Source organism: Palaemon carinicauda, chromosome 1 (assembly GCF_036898095.1).
Source record: "Palaemon carinicauda isolate YSFRI2023 chromosome 1, ASM3689809v2, whole genome shotgun sequence".
Taxonomy (NCBI): domain Eukaryota; kingdom Metazoa; phylum Arthropoda; class Malacostraca; order Decapoda; family Palaemonidae; genus Palaemon; species Palaemon carinicauda.
The window spans coordinates 269,499,358-269,522,428 of NC_090725.1; the positions used below are offsets into that span (position 1 = coordinate 269,499,358).

Here is a 23,071-nt window from a genome sequence, read left to right on the forward strand (position 1 = left end):
AAATAAGTATATTTGTCACAAACTTCTAACGTTATTTCATTAAAAACAAGCGGATTGGGGTCCTTGACGTTAATGCACATTAGCTTGGTCTTTTTGTTGTTAACCTTCATATCATATTCCTTACAATACTTCAACACATTTTGAAATTTCCACCTTATACCTAATTCTGTGGTGCTGACTAAACAATACTACTGAACAGACTTAACACACCATTAAATCCCATATACATAAATGGAGCAGTTACATAAACTACTTAAGGAGCAAATTAACGCATACTGAATGAAACAGAGAAAACAAATTACAATACTATATTGAGACCTACACCCATCACATCACAAATCACAACTGTACAGGTTATCAAACAAAAATCTTAAATGTCCTTGGGTATAAAAGCTGAAGAACACTCAATACCTAAAAATTATTAACAACCTAGAAGATTCTTAAGTTATTGTGCAGGTTCAATAACTTTCCCAAATCTTTTTTATAATATCAATATGAGTATGTAATATCTTGGGATGTGCCTTCAAATTGTCTACTCAAATCCAACCAGAAACTTTTTAATTAATTGCCAACACACCTGTCGTTGGTTAATGTTGCTGCTTTCATATAAAGATGTGGCAATATTTGTGAAAGAAAAGGGGGTAGCGGATACGGCATTACCTTTTCAGGATCGAGTATTTGCAGGATTTGCCAAAAATCTGTCACAAGCAGTCCCTGATGTGTGCCTTGAAGCATGGTAAAAACAGGTCCCTAAACTTAACCACCTAGCCTTTGGCAATCACACAAAAAAAGATCACCCAAGTATCACAGGGCTTTGATAAATCAACTATACAATTGACCAATAGGGATAAACAAAGAACAAGCACTACTTTGGAATTAATAACTCAATCAAAACAAGAAAAGCACCATGTGGAAAACAGATAAAAAACCCTGCATAAAATGGATAATTACAAACATCAAAACATTTTTTTTTCATCCCTAACTGTTCTGATTATACGGATATAAATACAGATGTCATTCAGTAAAAAAAAATGCATGCTAGTTTTGAGCAACTACACAAGAATCATATCAGCCAAATATTAGGAAATTTCATAGGGGTAAAGGAAAAAAGAGTAAAGTGCAGAAATAAAACTCAATGTAAGAGAATACTAGAACAGACTGGCATTTGCAATAAATGAGATGATGCACAAAAATCCAAAGATGAAACTGAAAAATCTTGGCACTGTTGCACTATGAAATAACCACTAAATCTAAGAAGTTGGGTGGCAAGATAAGAGAGCTGAAGCAAGTAAAATGTTGAAAAATGTTATTTTCATTAGTAAAATAAATTTTTGAATATACTTACCCGATAATCATGTAGCTGTCAACTCCGTTGCCCGACAGAATTCTACGGACGGGATACGCCAGCGATCGCTATACAAGAGGGGGGTGTACTCACCAGCGCCACCTGTGGCCAGGTACTGCAGTACTTCTTGTTGACACCACCTCAATTTTTCCTCGGTCCACTGGTTCTCTATGGGGAGGAAGGGTGGGTCAATTAAATCATGATTATCGGGTAAGTATATTCAAAAATTTATTTTACTAATGAAAATAACATTTTTCAATATTAATCTTACCCGATAATCATGTAGCTGATTCACACCCAGGGAGGTGGGTGAAAACCAGTGTACATGTATATCAAGAAGCTAAGTATCCCGTATTTCATATTATCAGTTATTCAAAATAACAATGAAATTATAAGTACCTGGTAAGGAAGTCGACTTGAACCATTACTCTGCCTTTAATAAGTTCGTCTTCCTTACTGAGCGCAGCGTTCCTCTTAGGAGGCTGAACAACTCCAAGGTGCTGAAGTATAAAGGGCTGCAACCCATACTAAAGGACCTCTACACAACCTCTAACCTAGGCGCTTCTCAAGAACGAATTGACCACCCGCCAAATCAACTAGGATGCGGAAGGCTTCTTAGCCTACCGTAACAACCCAAAAACAACAATAAAAGCATTCAAGAGAAAGGTTAAAAAAGGTTATGGGATTAAGGGAATGTAGTGGCTGAGCCCTCACCTACTACTGCACTCGCTGCTACGAATGGTCCCAGGGTGTAGCAGTTCTCGTAAAGAGACTGGACATCTTTGAGATAAAATGATGCAAACACTGACTTGCTCCTCCAATAGGTTGCATCCATAATACTCTGCAGAGAACGGTTCTGTTTGAAGGCCATCGAAGTAGCTACAGCTCTCACTTCGTGGGTCCTTACCTTCAGCAAAGCAAGGTCTTCATCCTTCATGTGAGAATGAGCTTCTCTAATCAGAAGCCTTATGTAATACGAAACTGCGTTTTTGGACATAGGCATCGAAGGTTTCTTGATGGCACACCATAAGGCCTCTGATTGTCCTCGTATAGGTTTTGACCTTTTAAGATAGTACTTTAGAGCTCTGACAGGGCAAAGAACTCTCTCTAGCTCGTTACCCACCATGTTGGAAAGGCTAGGAATTTCGAACGATCTAGGCCAAGGACGTGAAGGAAGTTCATTTTTTGCCAAAAACCCAAGCTGTAAGGAACATGTTGCTGTTTCGGATGTGAATCCTATGTTCCTGCTGAAGGCGTGAACCTCACTAACTCTTTTGGCTGTTGCAAGGCAGACGAGGAAAAGAGTTTTGAGAGTAAGGTCTTTGAAAGAGGCTGACTGGAGAGGTTCAAATCTAGGAGACATAAGGAACCTTAAGACTACGTCTAGATTCCAGCCTGGAGTGGACAAGCGACGTTCTTTAGAGGTCTCGAAAGACTTAAGGATGTCCTGTAGATCCTTGTTGGAGGAAAGATCCAAGCCTCTGTGGCGGAAAACTGATGCCAACATACTTCTGTACCCTTTGATCGTAGGAGCCGAAAGAGATCTAACATTCCTAAGATGTAACAGGAAGTCAGCAACTTGGGTTACAGAGGTATTGGTAGAGGAAACTGCATTGGCTCTGCACCAGCTTCGGAAGACTTCCCACTTGGATTGATAGACTCTACGAGTGGATATCCAACTTGCTCTGGCAATCGCTCTGGCTGCCTCCTTCGAAAAGCCTCTAGCTCTAGAGAGTCTTTCGATAGTCTGAAGGCAGTCAGACGAAGAGCGTGGAGGCTTGGGTGTACCTTCTTTACGTGAGGTTGACGTAGAAGGTCCACTCTTAGAGGGAGAGTCCTGGGAACGTCGACCAGCCATTGTAGTACCTCTGTGAACCATTCTCTTGCAGGCCAAAGGGGAGCAACCAACGTCAGCCGTGTCCCTTCGTGAGAGACGAACTTCTGAATAACTCTGTTGATGATCTTGAACGGCGGGAATGCATATAGATCGAGATGGGACCAATCCAGCAGAAAAGCATCCACGTGAACTGCTGCCGGGTCTGGAATTGGGGAACAGTACAATGGGAGCCTCTTGGTCATGGAGGTGGCGAACAGATCTATCGTTGGCTGACCCCACAAGGTCCAAAGTCTGTTGCACACGTTCTTGTGAAGGGTCCATTCTGTGGGGATGACTTGACCCTTCCTGCTGAGGCGATCTGCCGAGACATTCATATTGCCCTGAATGAATCTCGTTACCAGCGTGAGGTTTAGACCTCTTGACCAAATGAGGAGGTCCCTTGCTATCTCGTACAGCTTCCTCGAATGAGTCCCTCCCTGCTTGGAGATGTATGCCAAGGCTGTGGTGTTGTCGGAGTTCACCTCCACCACCTTGTTTAGCAGGAGGGACTTGAAGTTCATTAAGGCCAGATGTACTGCCAACAACTCCTTGCAATTGATGTGAAGCGTTTCCTGTTCCTTGTTCCATGTTCCCGAGCATTCCTGTCCGTCCAAGGTCGCGCCCCAGCCCGAGTCTGATGCGTCCGAATAGAGATGAAGATTGGGGGTCTGAACAGCTAACGAGAGACCCTCCTTGAGAAGGATGTTGCTCTTCCACCACATGATAGTCGTCTTCATCTCTTTGGTAACAGGAATAGAGACCACTTCGAGCGTCATATTCTTGTCCCAGTGAGCTGCTAGATGGAATTGAAGGGGGCGGAGGTGGAGTCTCCCTAACTCGGTGAACAGGGCTAACGATGATAGGGTCCCTGTTAGACTCATCCACTGTCTCACCGAGCATCTGTTCCTCTTCAGCATGCTCAGTATGCACTCTAGGGCTTGGTTGATTCTTGGGGCCGACGGAAAAGCCCGAAAAGCTTGACTCCGAATCTCCATTCCCAGGTAAACGATGGTTTGGGAAGGAATAAGCTGGGACTTCTCTAAGTTGACCAAAAGACCCAGTTCCTTGGTCAAGTCCAAAGTCCAACTGAGACTCTCCAGACAGCGACGACTTGTGGAGGCTCTTAACAGCCAGTCGTCTAAATAAAGGGAGGCTCTGATGTCCGCCAAGTGGAGGAATTTCGCAATATTCCTCATCAGTCGCGTAAACACCATAGGTGCCGTGCTTAGGCCAAAACACAGGGCTTGGAATTGGTACACAACCTTTCCAAAAACAAATCTCAGAAAAGGTTGGGAGTCTGGATGAATGGGAACGTGAAAGTAGGCGTCTTTCAGATCCAACGAGACCATCCAGTCCTCCTGCCTGACCGCTGCTAGGACCGACTTCGTCGTCTCCATAGTGAACGTCTGCTTGGTGACATAAGCATTGAGCGCACTGACGTCCAGCACCGGTCTCCAACCTCCTGTCTTCTTGGCCACCAGAAAGAGACGGTTGTAGAAGCCCGGGGATTGATGATCCCGGACTATCACCATTGCCTCCTTCTGTAACAGAAGCGACACCTCTTGATGTAACGCTAGCCTCTTGTCCTTTTCCTTGTAGTTGGGAGAGAGGTTGATGGGAGAAGTGGTCAGAGGGGGATTGCGGCAGAATGGTATCCTGTAACCCTCCCTTAGCCACTTGACAGACTGGGCGTCTGCACCTCTTCTTTCCCAAGCTTGCCAGAAGATCTTGAGTCTGGCTCCTACAGCTGTCTGGAGAGGAGGAGAGTCAATGTTTGCTTTTCGAAGACTTGATACCTTTCTTGGACCTGCCCCTGTGACCGTCTGGGCGGGTACCTCCTCGGCTGGGGGCTCTGCCACGAAAGGGCGGAATAAATCTGGTAGCAGGAGTATCAGCCATTGGGGTGCGGTAAGTTCTAGGAACTGAAGGAGCAACCTTAGCCTTCCGTGCTGAAGAGGCCACAAGGTCATGCGTGTCCTTCTGAATAAGAGCCGCAGACAATTCCTTGATAAGATCCTCAGGAAACAGGAACTTAGAAAGAGGAGCAAAAAGTAACTGTGACCTTTGGCAAGAGGTGATACCAGTGGAAAGGAAGGAGCAAAGTTGTTCCCTTTTCTTGAGGACTCCCGATACAAACATAGAGGCAAGCTCGCCGGAACCATCGCGAATTGCTTTGTCCATACAGGACATGATCAGCATGGCCGAGTCTTTGTCAGATGGGGCAGTCTTCTTGCTCAAGGCCCCCAGGCACCAGTCGAGAAAATTAAAAATTTCAAAGGCGCGAAAGACTCCCTTTAAGAAGTGGTCCAGGTCAGAAAAGGTCCAGCAGACCTTAGAGCGTCTCATAGCCGACCTTCGTGGAGAGTCAACCAAACTTGAGAAGTCAGCCTGGGCAGAGGCAGGGACCCCCAAGCCTGGTTCCTCTCCTGTGGCATACCAGACGCCCGCCTTAGACGTCAGCTTAGGAGGTGGAAACATAAAAGACGTCTTTCCCAGTTGCTGCTTGGACTGCAACCAATCCCCTAACATTCTCAAAGCTCTCTTTGAAGATCTAGCGAAGACGAGCTTAGTGTAGGCAGACTTAACAGGTTGCATGCCTAGAGAGAACTCGGATGGAGGAGAGCGAGGGGTAGCAGAAACAAAGTGATCCGGGTATAACTCTCTGAACAGAGCCAGGACCTTGCGAAAGTCAATGGAGGGTGGCAATGACTTGGGTTCCTCCACGTCAGATGAAGGATCATCCAGGTGAGCAGCTTCATCCTCAGAAACCTCATCACCTGAGGGTTGAGAAGCGAGAGGTAAAGCGGTATGCTGAATGGCTGAATCCTGAAGAGCGGGTGCATGCGCACTTGCGGATTCATCCTCAAGTCTCTGTTGAAGAGGATGAGGGCTGGTAATGACAAAGTCATGAGGCTGGGATGAAGGAGGTTCTGCGGAGGTCTGAGGAGCAAGCGTGGAGAGAGGCGACTGTTGTAAAACATGAGGCTCATGCTGCATAGACTGCGGTTCAAGTTGAATGGGAAGAGGCTCAAGCTGAGGAGAAAGTGGTAGATGCATGCGTTGAGGTGGCTGACTCATAGCATGAGGTTCCTGCCTCAAGAGTTGCGCTTGCTTCAAGGGTTGAGGTGGCTGCGCAGAGAGAGGCTCTTGTCTCACGAGTTGAGGTTCTTGAGGTGCTTGCCTCGAGAGTTGAGGTTCTCGCCTCGAGGAAAGTGGAGGTGGCTGCTGCGAGAGTTGAGGTGGCTGCCTCAAGGATGGTAGAGGTTGTCGTACCTCAAGAGGTTGCTGCCTCGAGGATGGTTGTAATGCAAGAAACTCCTGCCTCAAGGGTAGAGGAGGTTGTTGTAAAGCATAAGGCTCCTGCCCCCATTGTTGAGGAGGTTGCCGCGTGGTAAGAGGCTCCTGCCTCAAGGAAAGTGGAGGTTGCTGCACAGCGCTGGTATCTGGCAACTCCCAAAGCGGCAGCTCACGCATGGAGGTAGCTTGAGGAACCTCAACATCATACGTCTGGCAGATTGGACTGCGCAGAGGAGGAGGAGCGCTCGCAGGAGGAGGTGTATTAACCTTCTCTGCCTGAAACTCCCGCATCAACACCGCAAGCTGCGACTGCATAGTCTGCAGCATAGCCATCTTAGGATCAACAGAAGTTGAGGTCTGTTGAGGCATAGCTTTAACAGAAGTTGAGGTCTGTTGAGGCATCGCCTTACCTCTCTTAGGAGGCGTGCAGTCACCTGATGACTGCGGCGAGTCCGAGCTAGCCCAATGGCTACACCCGGGCTGTTGGACTCGTGCGGTCTGGACTTTACGCTTAAGAGGTCTTGAGACCTGAGTCCAGCGTTTTCTCTTTTCTGCAGACGAGGAAATTAAGGGCTCAATCGTCTGAGAGTGGAAGTGACGATCTCTATAAGATACGCCCGCAACCACTGAGGATACTACTGTGCGCCGATCAAGGCCTGCCGAACCCTTTTGCCCTTCGACATTGCTTCTCCCCTGGGCTTGGGAGCTTGCAAGAGGTCCCGGACTGGGAGGACGACTGGCACGCACAGAAGTATCCTCACGCGCAACACTGACACTGACACTAGCACTAGGCACAGCACTGGCACTATCACTTCCCACTGCACTTTTCACTTTAAGTTCCTTGACGTCTGCCAAGAGGAACTTGTGGTCACTCACTACCGACTCCACCTTATCGCCTAAAGCCTGAATGGCACGTAAAACATCCGACATATCAGGCTGAGCACTAATAGTAGGTTCGGGGGTAGCCACTACAGGGGGAGGAAAAGGATGAGGATCATGGGGGGATGAATAAAGCAAAGAGCGAGCCGAACTCCTCCTAACTCTCTCCCTCTCTAACTTAGTCGTATATTTAAGGAATTGAATAAAATCAAATTCCGAAAGACCGGCACATTCCTCACATCGATCATCCAACTGGCAGGATTTTCCCCGACAGTCGGAACAAACGGTGTGAGGATCAACCGAGGCCTTCGGAAGACGCCTAACACAAGTGCTAACTCTACATCGTCTTTGGGTAGGAGCTTGTGAATGGTCGGACATCTTGAATCAGAGAACAGTCAAAGGGGGTTTCCAAATTAAAGCAAAGATCGTTATACCATTAATCAAAATTAATCCAAAAGCTATCTAAGCTAAGGGAAAAGCTTCCTGTATAGCGAAAGCTGAAATCTCAGAGCAATACTTCACCAAAACCGTGAACAAAGACTCCAAAATTATAAGCGTATCCATGTAGGTCTTGCCGGAAGCACGACAGAGGAAAAATTGAGGTGGTGTCAACAAGAAGTACTGCAGTACCTGGCCACAGGTGGCGCTGGTGAGTACACCCCCCTCTTGTATAGCGATCGCTGGCGTATCCCGTCCGTAGAATTCTGTCGGGCAACGGAGTTGACAGCTACATGATTATCGGGTAAGATTAATATTGAAAAATTAACCCTTTTACCCCCAGGCTATTTGGAAATTTCCAACCCTTAACCCCCAGGGGGTTATATTTTTCCCAGCACATTTTGCAGTATATTTTTTTTAAATTGCTCTAACAGCCTTAATTTTTGTCATAGGGAGGTCAGGTTGGTCTCATTCTCTTGGAAAATGCCAGAATTTTCTCAAAATATTATCAAAAATATGAAAAATGTTATTTTTATTAGTAAAATAAATTTTTGAATATACTTACCCGATAATCATGTAGCTGTCAACTCCGTTGCCCGACAGAATTCTATGGAGGGATACGCCAGCTATCACAATACTAGAAGGGGGTGTACTTACCAGCGCCACCTGTGGCCAGGTACTCAAGTACTTCTTGTTGACACCTCCTCAATTATTCCTCGGTCCACTGGTTCTCTATGGGGAGGAAGGGAGGGTCGATTAAATCATGATTATCGGGTAAGTATATTCAAAAATTTATTTTACTAATAAAAATAACATTTTTCAATATTAAACTTACCCGATAATCATGTAGCTGATTCACACCCAGGGGGGTGGGTGAAAACCAGTGTACAAGATTAAAGGATAGCTAAGTATCCCATATTTCATATAACAGTTATCTCAAATAACAATGAAATAATAAGTACCTGGTAAGGAAGTCGAATTGAACCGTTACTCTGCCTCTTTTTTAAGTTCGTCTTCCTTACTGAGCGCAGCGTTCCTCTTGGAGGCTGAATCAACCCAAAGGTGCTAAAGTATATAGGGTTGCAACCCCTACTAAAGGACCTCTACAAAACCTCTAACCCAGGCGCTTCTCAAGAATGAATAGACCACCCGCCAAATCAAAAGGATGCGGAAGGCTTCTTAGCCTACCGTAACAACCATAAAAACAACAATAAAAGCATTCAAGAGAAAGGTTAAAAAAGGTTATGGGATTAAGGGAATGTAGTGGCTGAGCCCTCACCTACTACTGCACTCGCTGCTACGAATGGTCCCAGGGTGTAGCAGTTCTCGTAAAGAGACTGGACATCTTTAAGATAAAATGATGCAAACACTGACTTGCTCCTCCAATAGGTTGCATCCATTATGCTCTGCAGAGAACGGTTTTTATTAAAGGCCATCGAAGTAGCTACGGCTCTTACTTCGTGGGTCCTTACCTTCAGCAATGCAAGGTCTTCCTCCTTTAAGTGAGAGTGGGCTTCTCTAATCAGAAGCCTTATATAATACGAAACCCCGTTCTTGGACATGGGCCTCGAAGGTTTCTTGATGGCACACCATAAGGCTTCTGACTGTCCTCGAATAGGTTTAGACCTCTTAAGATAATATTTGAGAGCTCTGACAGGGCAAAGAACTCTCTCTAGTTCGTTACCTACCATGTTGGAGAGGCTAGGTATTTCAAACGATCTAGGCCAAGGACGTGAAGGAAGTTCGTTCTTTGCTAGGAATCCGAGCTGAAAAGAACATGTTGCAGATTCGGTCGTGAAACCAATGTTCTTGCTGAAGGCATGAACCTCACTGACTCTCTTAGCTGTTGCAAGGCAGACGAGAAAAAGAGTCTTGAGGGTAAGGTCCTTGAAGGAAGCTGACTGGAGAGGTTCGAACCTAGGTGACATAAGGAACCTTAAGACTACGTCTAGGTTCCAGCCTGGAGTGGATAGACGACGCTCTTTAGACGTCTCAAAAGACTTAAGAATGTCTTGAAGGTCCTTGTTGGAAGAAAGGTCCAAACCTCTGTGGCGGAGAACTGAAGCCAACATACTCCTATACCCTTTAATCGTAGGGGCTGAAAGGGATCTCTCATTCCTAAGATGTAGAAGGAAGTCAGCTATTTGGGTCACAGAGGTATTGGTAGAGGATATTGAATTGGCTCTACACCAGCTTCGGAAGACCTCCCACTTAGATTGGTAGACTCTACGAGTGGAAACCCTTCTTGCTCTGGCAATCGCACTGGCTGCCTCCTTCGAAAAGCCTCTAGCTCTAGCGAATCTTTCGACAGTCTGAAGGCAGTCAGCCGAAGAGCGTGGAGGTTTGGGTGCAACCTGTCTACGTGAGGTTGACGTAGAAGGTCCACTCTTAGAGGTAGAGTCCTGGGGATGTCGACTAGCCATTGAAGTACCTCTGTGAACCATTCTCTTGCAGGCCAAAGGGGAGCAACCAGCGTCAGCCGTGTCCCTTCGTGCGAGATGAATTTCTGCAGAACTTTGTTTATTATCTTGAACGGTGGGAATGCGTAAAGGTCGAGATGGGACCAGTTCAGTAGAAAAGCATCCACATGAACTGCTGCAGGGTCTGGAACAGGGGAACAGTACAGCGGAAGTCTCTTGGTTATGGAGGTGGCAAACAGATCTATGGTAGGTTGACCCCACAAGGTCCAAAGTCTGTTGCACACACTCTTGTGGAGGGTCCATTCCGTGGGAATAACCTGATTCCTTCTGCTTAGGCGATCTGCTGAGACGTTCATATTGCCCTGAATGAACCTCGTGACCAGAGTGAGGTTTAGACCTCTTGACCAAATGAGGAGGTCCCTTGCGATCTCGTATAGGCTCCTCGAATGGGTCCCTCCTTGCTTGGAGATGTAAGCCAAGGCTGTGGTATTGTCTGAGTTCACCTCCACCACTTTGCCTAGCAGGAGGGACTTGAAGTTCAACAGGGCTAAATGAACTGCTAGTAGCTCCTTGCAGTTGATGTGGAGTAATCCCTGTTCCTCGTTCCACGTTCCCGAGCATTCCCGTCCGTTCAAGGTCGCACCCCAGCCCGAGTCCGATGCATCTGAGAAGAGATGAAGATTGGGGGTCTGAATAGCCAACGATAGGCCCTCCCTGAGAAGGAGATTGTTCTTCCACCACAGGAGAGTGGTCTTCATCTCTTGGGTGATTGGGATAGAGACTGCTTCGAGAGTCGAACCCTTGTCCCAATGAGCTGCAAGATGGAATTGAAGAGGGCGGAGGTGGAGTCTCCCTAGCTCGACGAACAGGGCCAGTGATGAAAGGGTCCCTGTGAGACTCATCCACTGTCTCACCGAGCAACTGCTCCTCTTCAGCATGCTCATGATGCACTCTAGGGCTTGGCTTATCCTGGGGGCCGATGGAAAAGCCCGAAAATCCTGACTCCGAATCTCCATTCCCAGGTACACAATGGATTGGGAGGGAATGAGCTGAGACTTTTCTATGTTGACTAACAGACCCAGTTCTCTGATTAAGTCCAAAGTCCAGTTGAGATTCTCCAGACAGCGACGACTCGTGGAGGCTCTCAACAGCCAGTCGTCTAAGTAGAGGGAGGCTCTGATGTCCGATAAGTGTAGGAATTTTGCTATATTCCTCATCAGATGAGTGAACACCATAGGAGCTGTGCTTAGGCCAAAACACAGGGCTTGGAATTGGTAGACAACCTTTCCAAAAACGAATCTCAGGAAAGGTTGGGAGTCTGGATGAATAGGAACGTGAAAGTAGGCATCTTTCAAGTCCAACGAGACCATCCAGTCCTCCTGCCTGACCGCTGCTAGGACCGACTTCGTCGTCTCCATCGTGAACGTCTGCTTGGTGACATACGCGTTGAGCGCGCTGACGTCCAGCACCGGTCTCCAACCTCCTGTCTTCTTGGCCACAAGAAAGAGACGGTTGTAGAAGCCCGGGGATTGATGGTCCCGGACTATAACCACTGCCTTCTTCTGCACAAGTAGCGACACCTCCTGGTGCAATGCTAGCCTCTTGTCCTCTTCTTTGTAGTTGGGAGAGAGGTTGAAGGGAGATGTGGTCAGAGGTGGTTTGAGGCAGAATGGAATCCTGTAACCGTCCCTCAGCCAACTGACAGACTGGGCGTCTGCACCTCTCTTCTCCCAGGCTCGCCAGAAGATCTTGAGTCTGGCTCCTACTGCTGTCTGGAGATGCGGAGAGTCAGTTTTTTCCCTTAGATGTCTTGGAGCCTTTCCTAGACTTGCTCCTGTAAGAGTCTGGACGGGAGCTTCCTCGGCTGGGGGCTCTACCACGAAAGGGCGGTATGAACCTCGTAGCAGGGGTATCAGCCACTGGGGAGCGATAAGTCTTGGGGACTGAGGTAGCAACCTTAGACTTACGAGCCGATGAGGCTACAAGATCGTGTGTGTCCTTTAGTATCAGGGCAGCAGACAAGTCCTTAACCAGCTCTTCGGGGAAGAGGAACTTCGAGAGCGGAGCAAAAAGGAGTTGTGACCTTTGACAAGGTGTAATGCTGGAGGAAAGGAAGGTACACAGCTGTTCCCTTTTCTTCAAAACCCCTGATACAAACATCGACGCAAGCTCACCAGATCCATCCCTAATGGCCTTATCCATGCAGGACATTAATAGCATGGCAGAATCCTTGTCCGCAGGAGAGGTCTTCTTGCTGAGGGCCCCCAGGCACCAGTCTAGAAAGTTGAACATCTCAAATGCTCTAAATACTCCCTTCAGTAAGTGATCAAGGTCTGAGAAGGTCCAGCAAACCTTAGAGCGTCTCATTGCAGTTCTCCGAGGCGAGTCTACCAGACTTGAGAAGTCAGCCTGGGCAGAGGCAGGTACTCCCAAGCCTGGTGCTTCTCCTGTGGCATACCAAACGCTCGCTTTCGAAGTGAGCTTAGTCGGCGGGAACATGAAAGAAGTTTTGCCAAGGTGTTGCTTAGTCTGCAGCCACTCCCCTCAGATCCTTAACGCTCTCTTAGAGGACCTTGCTAGGACTAGCTTAGTATAGGTGGACTTAGCTTGTTGTATGCCCAGCGAAAACTCAGATGGCGGAGAGCGGGGAATAGCAGAGACAAAGTGGTCTGGGTAAACCTCCCTAAGCAGAGCCAAGACCTTACGAAAGTCAATAGACTGTGGAGAAGGCTTGGATTCATCCACGTCTGACGAGGGATCCAGGTGTGCCTCCTCATCATCAGACGCCTCATCACCAGAGTGTAGCGAAGAGATCGGACAAGAATGCTGAACAGCAGAGTCAGAACGAGTAGGAACAATATTAGTGGTTTCCTCTTCAAGTAACTGTTGAGGGAAAACCTGAGGCTCAGACTGCAAAGGCTGAATAAAAGACGAAGCAGAAGGAAGGCGCATGGGTGGAGGAGGCTGACTCCTAGCATGAGTGGTTGAACCCAAGGGTTGCGCTTGCTGAGCGGTTGGCGGAAGCGGAGTAGCAAGTTCCTGTTCCTGTGGTGTGAGCGGAGCGTGATGAGGTTGAGGCTGCGCAGAACAAGGTAAATGTCTCGCAAGCTGAGGCTCCTGAGGCGCAAGGCCAAGGTGTAGTGGTGCTTGCCTTGTGGAGGGTTGAGCTCGCTGCAGCGAGAGCTGAGGAGACTGACTCATGGACGGGAGAGGTTGTTGTACCTCAACCGAGTGTTGCACCACTGGTGGAGCAGCAAGGGGAGGCGGAGGAAGAGAGGTATAATCCTCCTGATCCCATTGTAAAGGTTGCCTTAAAGAAGGCGGAGGCTGAACACCACTGGGAACAGCAAACTCAGAGCGTGGCTCAACATCGTACGCCTGGCAGGTGGTACTGCGATCAGGCGGAGCGAGCGCAGGCGGAGCGAGCGCAGGCGGAGGGAGTGTAGGCGGAGGCGGAGGCGCAACACTCTCAGCCCGACACTCACGCATCAAGTCCGAAAGCTGTGCTTGCATGGACTGTAGTAGAGTCCACTTGGGGTCGGCAGAAACTACAGTAGGCTGAGGTAAAGCCTTAACAGTCGAGCTCTGTTGTGGCAGAACCTTACTCCTCTTGGGCGGAGTGCAGTCGACAGATGACTGCGGAGAGTCAGAGCTGAGCCAATGACTGCAACCTGGCTAAGCACTCGCGGACTGGACTCTGCGTTTAAGTGGTCTCGAGACCTGAGACCAACGTTTCTTCCCTGACAGTTGATCAGCGGACGAGAAAAAGACGGGCTCAATCGTCTGCAGGTGGGAGTGACGGTCTTTGGAAGACACGCCCGCAACCACCGAGGATACTTCTGTGCGCCTAACAAGGCCTGCCGAACCCTTATGCCCTTCGACATTGCTTCTCCCCTGGGCTTGGGAGCTTGCAAGAGGTCCCGGACTGGGAGGACGACTGGCTCGCACAGAAGTATCCTCACGCACCACACTGGCACTGACACTAGCACTTGGCACTGCACTGACACTAGCACTCGTCACAGCACTGGCACTAATTCCACCCACTGCACTCTTGACCTTAAGTTCCTTGACTTCGGCCATCAGAGACTTATGATCACTAACCACTGACTCTACTTTATCGCCTAAGGCCTGAATAGCACGCAAAACAACAGACATATCAGGCGGAGGGCAAACAGTAGGTTCGGGGGTAGCCACTACAGGGGTAGGAAAAGGTAGGGGATCATGAGGTGAGGAAAAAAGTGAAGAGTGAGAAGAACTCCTCCTAACTCTACCTCTCTCTAACTTAGTTGAATATTTCAAAAGACGGACAAATTCCAGTTCCGAAAGTCCGGCGCATTCCTCACATCGATTTTCTAACTGACAGGGCCTGTCCCTACAGTCAGAACAAGCGGTGTGAGGATCTACCGAGGCCTTCGGAATACGCCTATTGCAAGACCTACATCGTCTATGGGAGGGGGCTTGCGAAATGTCAGACATCTTGAATCCAAAGAGTTAGCCAAAGGGGGTTCCAAAATCAAGCAAAAGATCGTTAACCGTTAATCAGGACTATATAAAAGCTATCTAGCTAATATAAGAAGGTTTCCAGTAAAGCGACAGCCGAAATCTGAGAGAATACTTCACCAATTAGCCGTGAAAAAACTCGAAGATCATAAGCGTATCCCAGAACGTCTTGCCGGAAGCACGACAGAGGAATAATTGAGGAGGTGTCAACAAGAAGTACTTGAGTACCTGGCCACAGGTGGCGCTGGTAAGTACACCCCCTTCTAGTATTGTGATAGCTGGCGTATCCCTCCATAGAATTCTGTCGGGCAACGGAGTTGACAGCTACATGATTATCGGGTAAGTTTAATATTGAAAAAAAAAGTTTTTATAGCATTTTTTTGCAAGGACGTACCGGTACGTCCATGGGGGTAAAAGGATGGCTTTTGTGAAACGTACCAGTACGTCCTTTGGGGGTAAAAGGGTTAAAATAAAGTGTAGTGCAGTTAGCTGGTAAATGGATGCTAAAATCCCTTCTATAATATGGTAGGTATTCTCCAAATTATGATTTTTTCATCTTAAAAATCCAGTTTCAGTATAAAAAAAATACAAAATATACTTTTATACTGTCTTCTAGGCTACAAGACTCATACTGGTACTTGTTCTGCCAAGAATGCTTGTCACAATTTTTCACTTTACTGAGAATTGCTCAGTTTGGCTAATCATCACCATTCTTCAAGGCTCCTGGATAGGCTAGGCCATCTTCAACTTACAATATCTTTTACTTACAATAGGGCCATTGTGATGCATTTACATCATAAGTAAAGGATTAGCATGCAGTTACCCATGATTTACTAATGTTACTACCCTCCTCTAGGGGAGGAGATGATTCTCAAATTGCAAAACAGAATAAGGTTAGAACTACAATGTTAGATGGGCCAAGCCAGGTACATTTATAGAATTGCAAAACAGAATGAGGTTAGGAGGGACCATCAGAGGTGGTAACTTGAGAGATTTTTAACAAAAAATATAGCATTTTATGAATAACGGGTTGCAATGAATACAAATGTTAATATTTCTTTGGCCACAAATGCATAAAATTATATTCCTGAAATATTTAAAATGCCATTGAAGCGTTTATCAAACAATCACATGCAGTAAGCATGTATTAATGAAAGATAAACCTATAAAGTACATACCTTAGTAGTTGTATTCATGAAACCCCAGGCAGCAGCATTTTGCACAGACATTATAGGGTGGTCCAACTTACACAACATGCTGACAAAAAAATCATGGATTGTTCCTGCCCTATCAAACCTACAAATAAAAAAATCCAATAAAATAAAAAAGAAAACAAGATTATCCAGAGGATCAGGTTTTATAACATACACAAGAATGACAATACAGTTTTTAAATCTCATCAAAAACAATAAAATTTATTATTTTGATGCTTGACTCTTGGTTACATTGCTTACATCTCTACATCCCTTCCCTAAAATAACCAAATGTAATGTCTCTGGGCAGCTTCCTCAACCACTTTTGGGTTGTTACAATATTGAATACAACCATAGAACTCTAGTGGACAAAAGACCAACTGAAGAGGGGAGGCAGAAAGGACATAATGTGACCTCGAGGTGGGTCTCAAAATTATGCATCTTACAATTAAAATTCTTTTTACTTTAATGAATTCTATCTCTAAGTTCCATTCATGATTACCACACTAACTCAGTGGTGGGGAAGTGGTAACCAGAAAGACACAATTAAATCCTTAAAATCTCAAAACATATACCAACCTGACTTCCAAAGATTTCCATAACTTACAGTTCTTGCCATATCCACAGAATAAATAAGAATAAAAAACCTTTCCTATCAAAAAATATTTTACTGGAAAAAATGGCAATCCATGATGGATATTCTTAAAAACCACTGCTTATAGGAACTTTGATCAAACAAATGAATCAAATTCTTATATAATTTTATCTACAATAACAATAGGGCCTTTCCTTATACAGGTATTTCATAATGACTTATACATTAAGGTTAACTCAATATAGTATAAAGAAGTTACAGGTAATTAATAACATAAGACAAATGTTTTTACAATTTTTACAAAATTACTGCTATCTCTTCTAAATCATCACCTTAAAGTTCCAACCTGTACAAAAATATCTAACTCATTTGTTCTAAATCCAATATATCTTTATTAAATACAACACTGGCCTGTAATGTGTATACTACACTATACTGTATTTATAATTATGATGTTCCCACAGCTATAGGTATTAGAAATAAAAATGACAAATTTGGAGATAATTTGTATTTTTTGCTAATACAAACCTGGAGTTATTTAATTGGATATTCTTTCGGCGTAGCTCAAAGGTAGCCAATTAAACTTTTAGCGAGAGGTGGCCACCCTACCCAGTGTCTGGTTAGGGGGTGGTCAGGGTACCCAGACACCTATATACTGTATATACTCACAAATCAGTGATCAAGTCACCTTTTCTTTTTGACTAGTAGACAGTGGACATCTCTCTCTCCTCTTCAAGGCTCAGCAATAGACATTGGACAAATTGTTACTTTACGCTCATCTTTCTCTTTTCAGGTGTGACTGCGCTTCTTCTTGACGCTCCGATGTTAAACTGGCCTGTTTGCGAAGGTCACCCTTGCGGAACCTTCATGTCGTCAGTTGAGACCGACCCTAACTCAGTGGGCTCGACCTGTGGGGGTCATCGTTGTGAGCAAGGCTCGCCCTGTGACAAGTGTAGGGAGTGGCCTGCCTCCCAGTGGAAGAGATTTGGGCATTGCAAGAAGAAGAGAACTAAGCGTGATCGTTTTCCCTCAGGGTTTTCCCTGGGGGCAAAGAGACCGTGAGCTTCTTCTTTACGCACTCCTGTATTTCTTTCCAAAGCTCCTCTTTGCTTGTCTTCCTCCGGGAAGCAACCGAGTAAGAGCACAGACCCTTTAACTACTGAGTAACCTCGGGGTACCAGGGGGGGGTTGACGATTCCCCTAGTGAAGCATCTCCTCCAGCTGTCGGAGTGCCCTACTCTCTTGCAGATGTGTTGCAGGCGTGGCCGTCCTTGCAGATTTCTGCTTTCCCTTCAAAAGAGGCACTTTTGCAGCTCCTTCAGTGTGGGGCTAAGAAGGACCCTTTGCCTGTAGCTTCTTTCGCCCCGGGCATTTGCAAGGTCCTTCTCTTGCCCTCAAAATGGCCTCCTGATGACGACGAGCCCTCTCGCCATCCTGATGCATCGTCGCCTCCTAATTTGCAGCCCCTTACGAATGTTTCTCCTGCTGCAGTAGTAGATCTTCAGGCGGCCACCTTTCCATCTGTTTGTCGATCGCAAGGACGAGACTACATTTTCACGTCCTCTTGGATGATCATCTTCAGAACGTCATTCACAACGATCCGAAGATCAGATAAGAGTAATTTATTACCATAATAGAACTTTGTTAAAAGGAGCGTTGTAGAATCCAAAAATTTAACTTTCCAACACTAATTCCTTTATGTTGAATATGACAAATTCGGAGATAATTTGTATTTTTCCTAACGATACAAACCTTTAGCTATTTATTAGGGTCGAGCCATTAAAATTTAGCGAGGGTTAACAACCCATCCCACTAGTTAGCGTAGGGTAGGGGAGTAGCTAGCTACCTCCTTCACTCACACACCTGTGACTGAGCTCTTGGAGGTAGGACTTCAAGGGGGACAGGGTCAGTGAGTAAGTTTGTACAAATAACTAAAAGTTTGTATCGCTAGGAAAAATACAAATTATCTCCGAATTTGTCATTTGTTCTGTAACTGGAATACAAACCTACGCTATTTATTAGGGGGGATTCACCCATTAGAAGGGTAGATGTCCCTGTCAATCCAGCTTTTTGGCTTTACCCAGGGTCTCCTTTATTTGAGTAGACCAGTACCAAAAATAAGGAGACCCTACCACCTCGATAAACCTTGCTACAAATGGTCTGTGGCCTATGCAAGCATTGTGTTAAGATATAAGCAGTGTGACTGACAAGGTAAAAGTTATTCAGAGTTTTGTAGGAAATAACTGAGTTAACCAAGACTTTCCCCAGTACAACTTTGCCAGGGTATGGGGATGCAACAGTATTGACACAATACTTGGTACAAAAGGGAGCATGGTTTACCTGCAGTGGTTGAGGTCAGCTTGTGCAGAGAACCAAGGATACTGCTTTCCTCAAGAGAGGGGAGGATGAAGAAAAGACAAAAAGCCAGTCATGCAGACTACAACTAGGTAACAGTGCCCTCAACCCTCTGCTACTTGTCCAATAAAGAGCTTGAGGTATTAGACCAGCTGTCGTGCAGTCACCACAGGGCCAATAGAGAACGTATCGAGTCTCCTGTGTGTCACGTCTTGCAGGTAATGGGCTTTAAAAGTCATTTGGAGCTTCCACACCACAGATTGCAGAACCTGCGTCATGGAGTAATTCCTTTAGAAGGCCAGGGATGTAGCTATGCCCTTGACATCATGGGCTCTGGGAGGACGTGATGGAGGAGGATCTGGATTTAGGGAATGATCTATGACCCTGCGAATCTATGCAAGAGTCTTCAGCCTAGGATGAGTAGACCTCCATTCCTCATGGGAATTATCAGCGTTGACTCAGAGTTTTGAGCAATCTTGTTCCCCTTGGGAAATCAAACCTCCAACCTGAATGTGACCGGGGTCCTTAGATCACTCCTGAAGGCTCCTTATGAACCCTTAACAAGAGCTAAGACATGGCTCTCACTCTTACAACAGTGTTTCTGTTAGCCCTAGCTTCGACCATAAGAGTGGGAGAGCTGCATAGGCTATCGTACCTAGTGTCACATTCTCGGTGGTAGAGACAGATCTCATTCTCATTTGTTTCCGTATTTGTGGCAAAAACACAAAATCTATCGATTGGTGACTCTAGGTTTGATACTTTTTAGTGTCATCACTAAAGAAAACAACTGAAAATCCTGACGACTTGCTCCTGTGGCCTGTAAGGTCAGTGAGGCTCTACATAAAACAAACACCATGCAGACCACACTTACAAAATCTCCTCTTAGCACAGAGAGGACAAAGAAAAATATCTCCAGAGCCTACATGGAACAAAGGGGGCAAACCATCCATCTAAGCCCCTTCTAAAGCTCTTGAAGGCAGGATTATTGGTAACACTTTAGCCTTCAGAAAAAATCATTCAATTACCAGTGTTCAAGGCAGGTATCTGGAAAAGATAGACCATATACACGGTACACTCTTCAGGATTGCGCCCACAGCTCCACAGAGACATTCTCCATACGACCTGTTGTGTCTAAGACAGTGTTTACATCATATTCTCAGGTTCAAAAGTGAGAAGGACTGGCCTTCTTTCCTTTTTTCCTTCCTTCTCTTTCTTGGGATCAGCCAATGAAACATTATGGAGCAGGAACGGTCACTGGTACAAGTGACCACGCTAATGATAGATATACTACTGTATATAGTTATCTTATTAAAATTGTAAAAGTGAAGAATCCCCACACTCCATATGAGGGTCATTCAACCATGGACCATGGAATGCTCTACTTACCAGCCTGAACATCACAATATCAGGTTGCTAGCCAGTCGGTTGGGCGAGCGGGACTTCCTCCCTCCAAAGGATGACCTCCCTACTAAAGGACGAAGGTTTGTATTCGCATAGGAACAAATCACAAATTTTAAGAATAATCTGGTTAGCTATACAGACTCAAGTCATTCAGGTTTCACTTCCTGCTGCATCCATTCCATCCTGCAAGTCCCAGGCAGAATTAAAATGAAGGCGCTGAGCACTGTCAGATTCGAAACACCAGTGGATACTGGGTGACAGTTACCAGAACCTTGATAATTCTTCATTGGTAATTACCAGCTTTCACTAGAATCTTACTCCTACCAAAGAACTTAGGTTTCTATAGCTAGAAAAAGAACAAATTACTTTTAAAATTTGTAATTTTTGCAAATTCTTAAGGACCTTGGGTTTTTAATCAACTTCGCAAAGTCGAGACTAATTCCAAGAAGGATATTAAGTGATTAGGTCACCAATGGAATATGATGAAATCCACACTAGCCTTGCAATAGCACCTTGGCAAAGAATTCTAAGCAGGGTCAGAGGCTTGGCTTTGAGCCTCTTCTCTTCCAGGAGGGAGCTAAAGAAGATTTTGGGTCTTCAGTTTGCCTCAATAGTTGATCCATTGTTAGAGAACAGGTTAAGAGATCTTAATTGGGTGTGAAGATAGATGGCTCAGAAGGGGTTTTAAGACAGTTGGCCTCAGTTACTCGGTCAGTCAGTCCCACTGGTCCCTCCCCCAGTTATAATAATTATTCATACAGAGGGTTAAGGTCAGGCTGTGAAGGTCATTCAGAGGAGACCTTTGTGTTTGGAAAATTGTCCCTTCAGTTTGCAGACTTTTACATAAATATGTTGGAAGTGATGGCAGTCTTCCTGACACTGAAATTCGTCCAAGAAGGAACTGACACAATGATCTTCATAGAGGACCAGGTGGTGGTCTGTTGCCTTAGAAAGGGGGTCCTGCTTGAGAATTTTCAATGCAGTCTCTCTTCCCATTATGAAGGTCTTTTAGTGGAGAAATGTGTTCCTCTCACCATTCCATTGGTCATATTTACTCAATGTAGTGGTGGACAGCCCATCGGACCAACAGTCCTGCATACAGAATGGACACTGAACAAGAGTTCTTTTCAAGAAGTTTTTGGCTAGCTCCAGATCTTCAAACAGACTTATTTGCTATGAAAGAGAGCCTCAAACTTCCACTATATATAGGTCCAAATGTGGACTCTCAAGCAGTAGCAAGAGATGTTATGAATTAGGATTAGAACAGATGGTTGTTTATTTATCTGTACCTCATTCAGAATTTTTCAGGGACAGCTGTGCTAAGAGTACCACTTTGGCCCAACAGACCATAGTATTCACTGCATCAGCTTCTGAGATAAAGACTACACCCACTTCAGTCTGCACAGCTCCATCAGAATGTAAGAAGATGAACTCCTTTGGTTTCTCCTCTATGATCCAGAACCTTCACACTTAGCTCTTCTCTCCCATATTTTTGAGAAAGACTTCTCAGACCACAACTTGACTTTTTTGAAGAGCTGCAAAGAGGTCTTCATCCCCAAGACAATACCAATCTGTGTGAAAGACATGGATAGCGTTTCTAAGGAGTCAGTTACCCTGTCAGAAAATCTTGGACTTCTTGGCTTTCTTTCTGGTCCACATCTTTGAGGAGATGAAGTTCTAGCCATCAATTATACTGTCATATAAATCTGCTTTAACAGAACCTCTCAAGTGTACCTTTGATGAGGATTTCAACTCGGACATGTTTCATAAGATCACCCAGACTCTTGGTTAGTATAGACCATCTCCACCCACTACTGTGGTTCCCCAGTCTCTGGATAGTGATCTTGAGTTTTTGATTGGGGATCCACTTTATATCTCAGCTCTAGAGTCGATGGATAGCAACCTCTGTCTGGGATCGACCTTGAATTTATACTTACAAAGATCCATGTCCTCAGTAGATAGTCTGTTTAAAAACACCCACACCAATAAGTCCCTTTCAACAGAAGCTATCCATATCTAAATGACCTCGTTTTTTAGAATACAGTAGCCGATCCTGTTTCCATCCCTAAACAGCACAATGTGAGAAAAGTTACCTCTACAATAACATTCTTTGTTAATAGGCAATTTCAGGACAGAGTTTTATAGGTTGGTCTGGGCATATGGTTTTCATTAACCATTACCTGAAACAAATCCAACCATAACAACATTCATGCATGATACTTTGTGCATTCAGGATCCCTACTTGGATAGTATGGAGGGAAGGACCAAATCACCAAGTCCTTCAGGCAGCCAGTATTCTTGTTAGTGTTTTTCTTCTAACTCTTTGGAACAAGCACACAGTATGTAGGTTGGGCTTGGTAGCAGACAGTTGTCCTGGAATTGGTATGAGTCTACTTATCAAAACTCTGGTACTCAGTACTTGAAGACGCAGCACTTTGATCCCAAAAAAGGAGTTTGGACGAAGGTAAAACTTATTTTGGGGAGGTGCTGTATGATCTCCAAACCCTCCCTCCTCAATAGCCTCAGGCAGGAGAGTGGAGCATTGTTTACATACCTTCGACTGTGAATGGTGGTGTAGAGTTTGTTGTGATGTAGGTACATCAGCAATGGCTAGAATAATAGTTCCTTTCTGGGATGCTGTGCATGACATTGATCTTAGCAGGCAACTTTTAGCTACTGAGGTGCTGTGGCAAGTTCAAATGAGCCTGAACTTGCAAGGTCTCCCCTATACACACAGAGTCCTTGCTTTGCATTTTGATACACTAGCCCTAG

The 23,071-nt window shown here is 45.5% G+C and overlaps 1 protein-coding gene across 6 annotated transcripts in view; it reads right to left on the bottom strand.

Moving 5' to 3' along the window:
* The window catches only part of LOC137656253 (sedoheptulokinase-like), a 166,075-nt gene that overhangs the window by 78,543 nt on the left and 64,461 nt on the right, over positions 1-23,071 (bottom strand). For all 6 annotated transcript variants that reach the window (XM_068390446.1, XM_068390456.1, XM_068390426.1 and 3 more), the window contains one exon: positions 15,934-16,051. In XM_068390446.1, the coding sequence (XP_068246547.1) occupies positions 15,934-16,051 (118 nt within the window). The remainder of the gene's footprint in view (positions 1-15,933; positions 16,052-23,071) is intronic.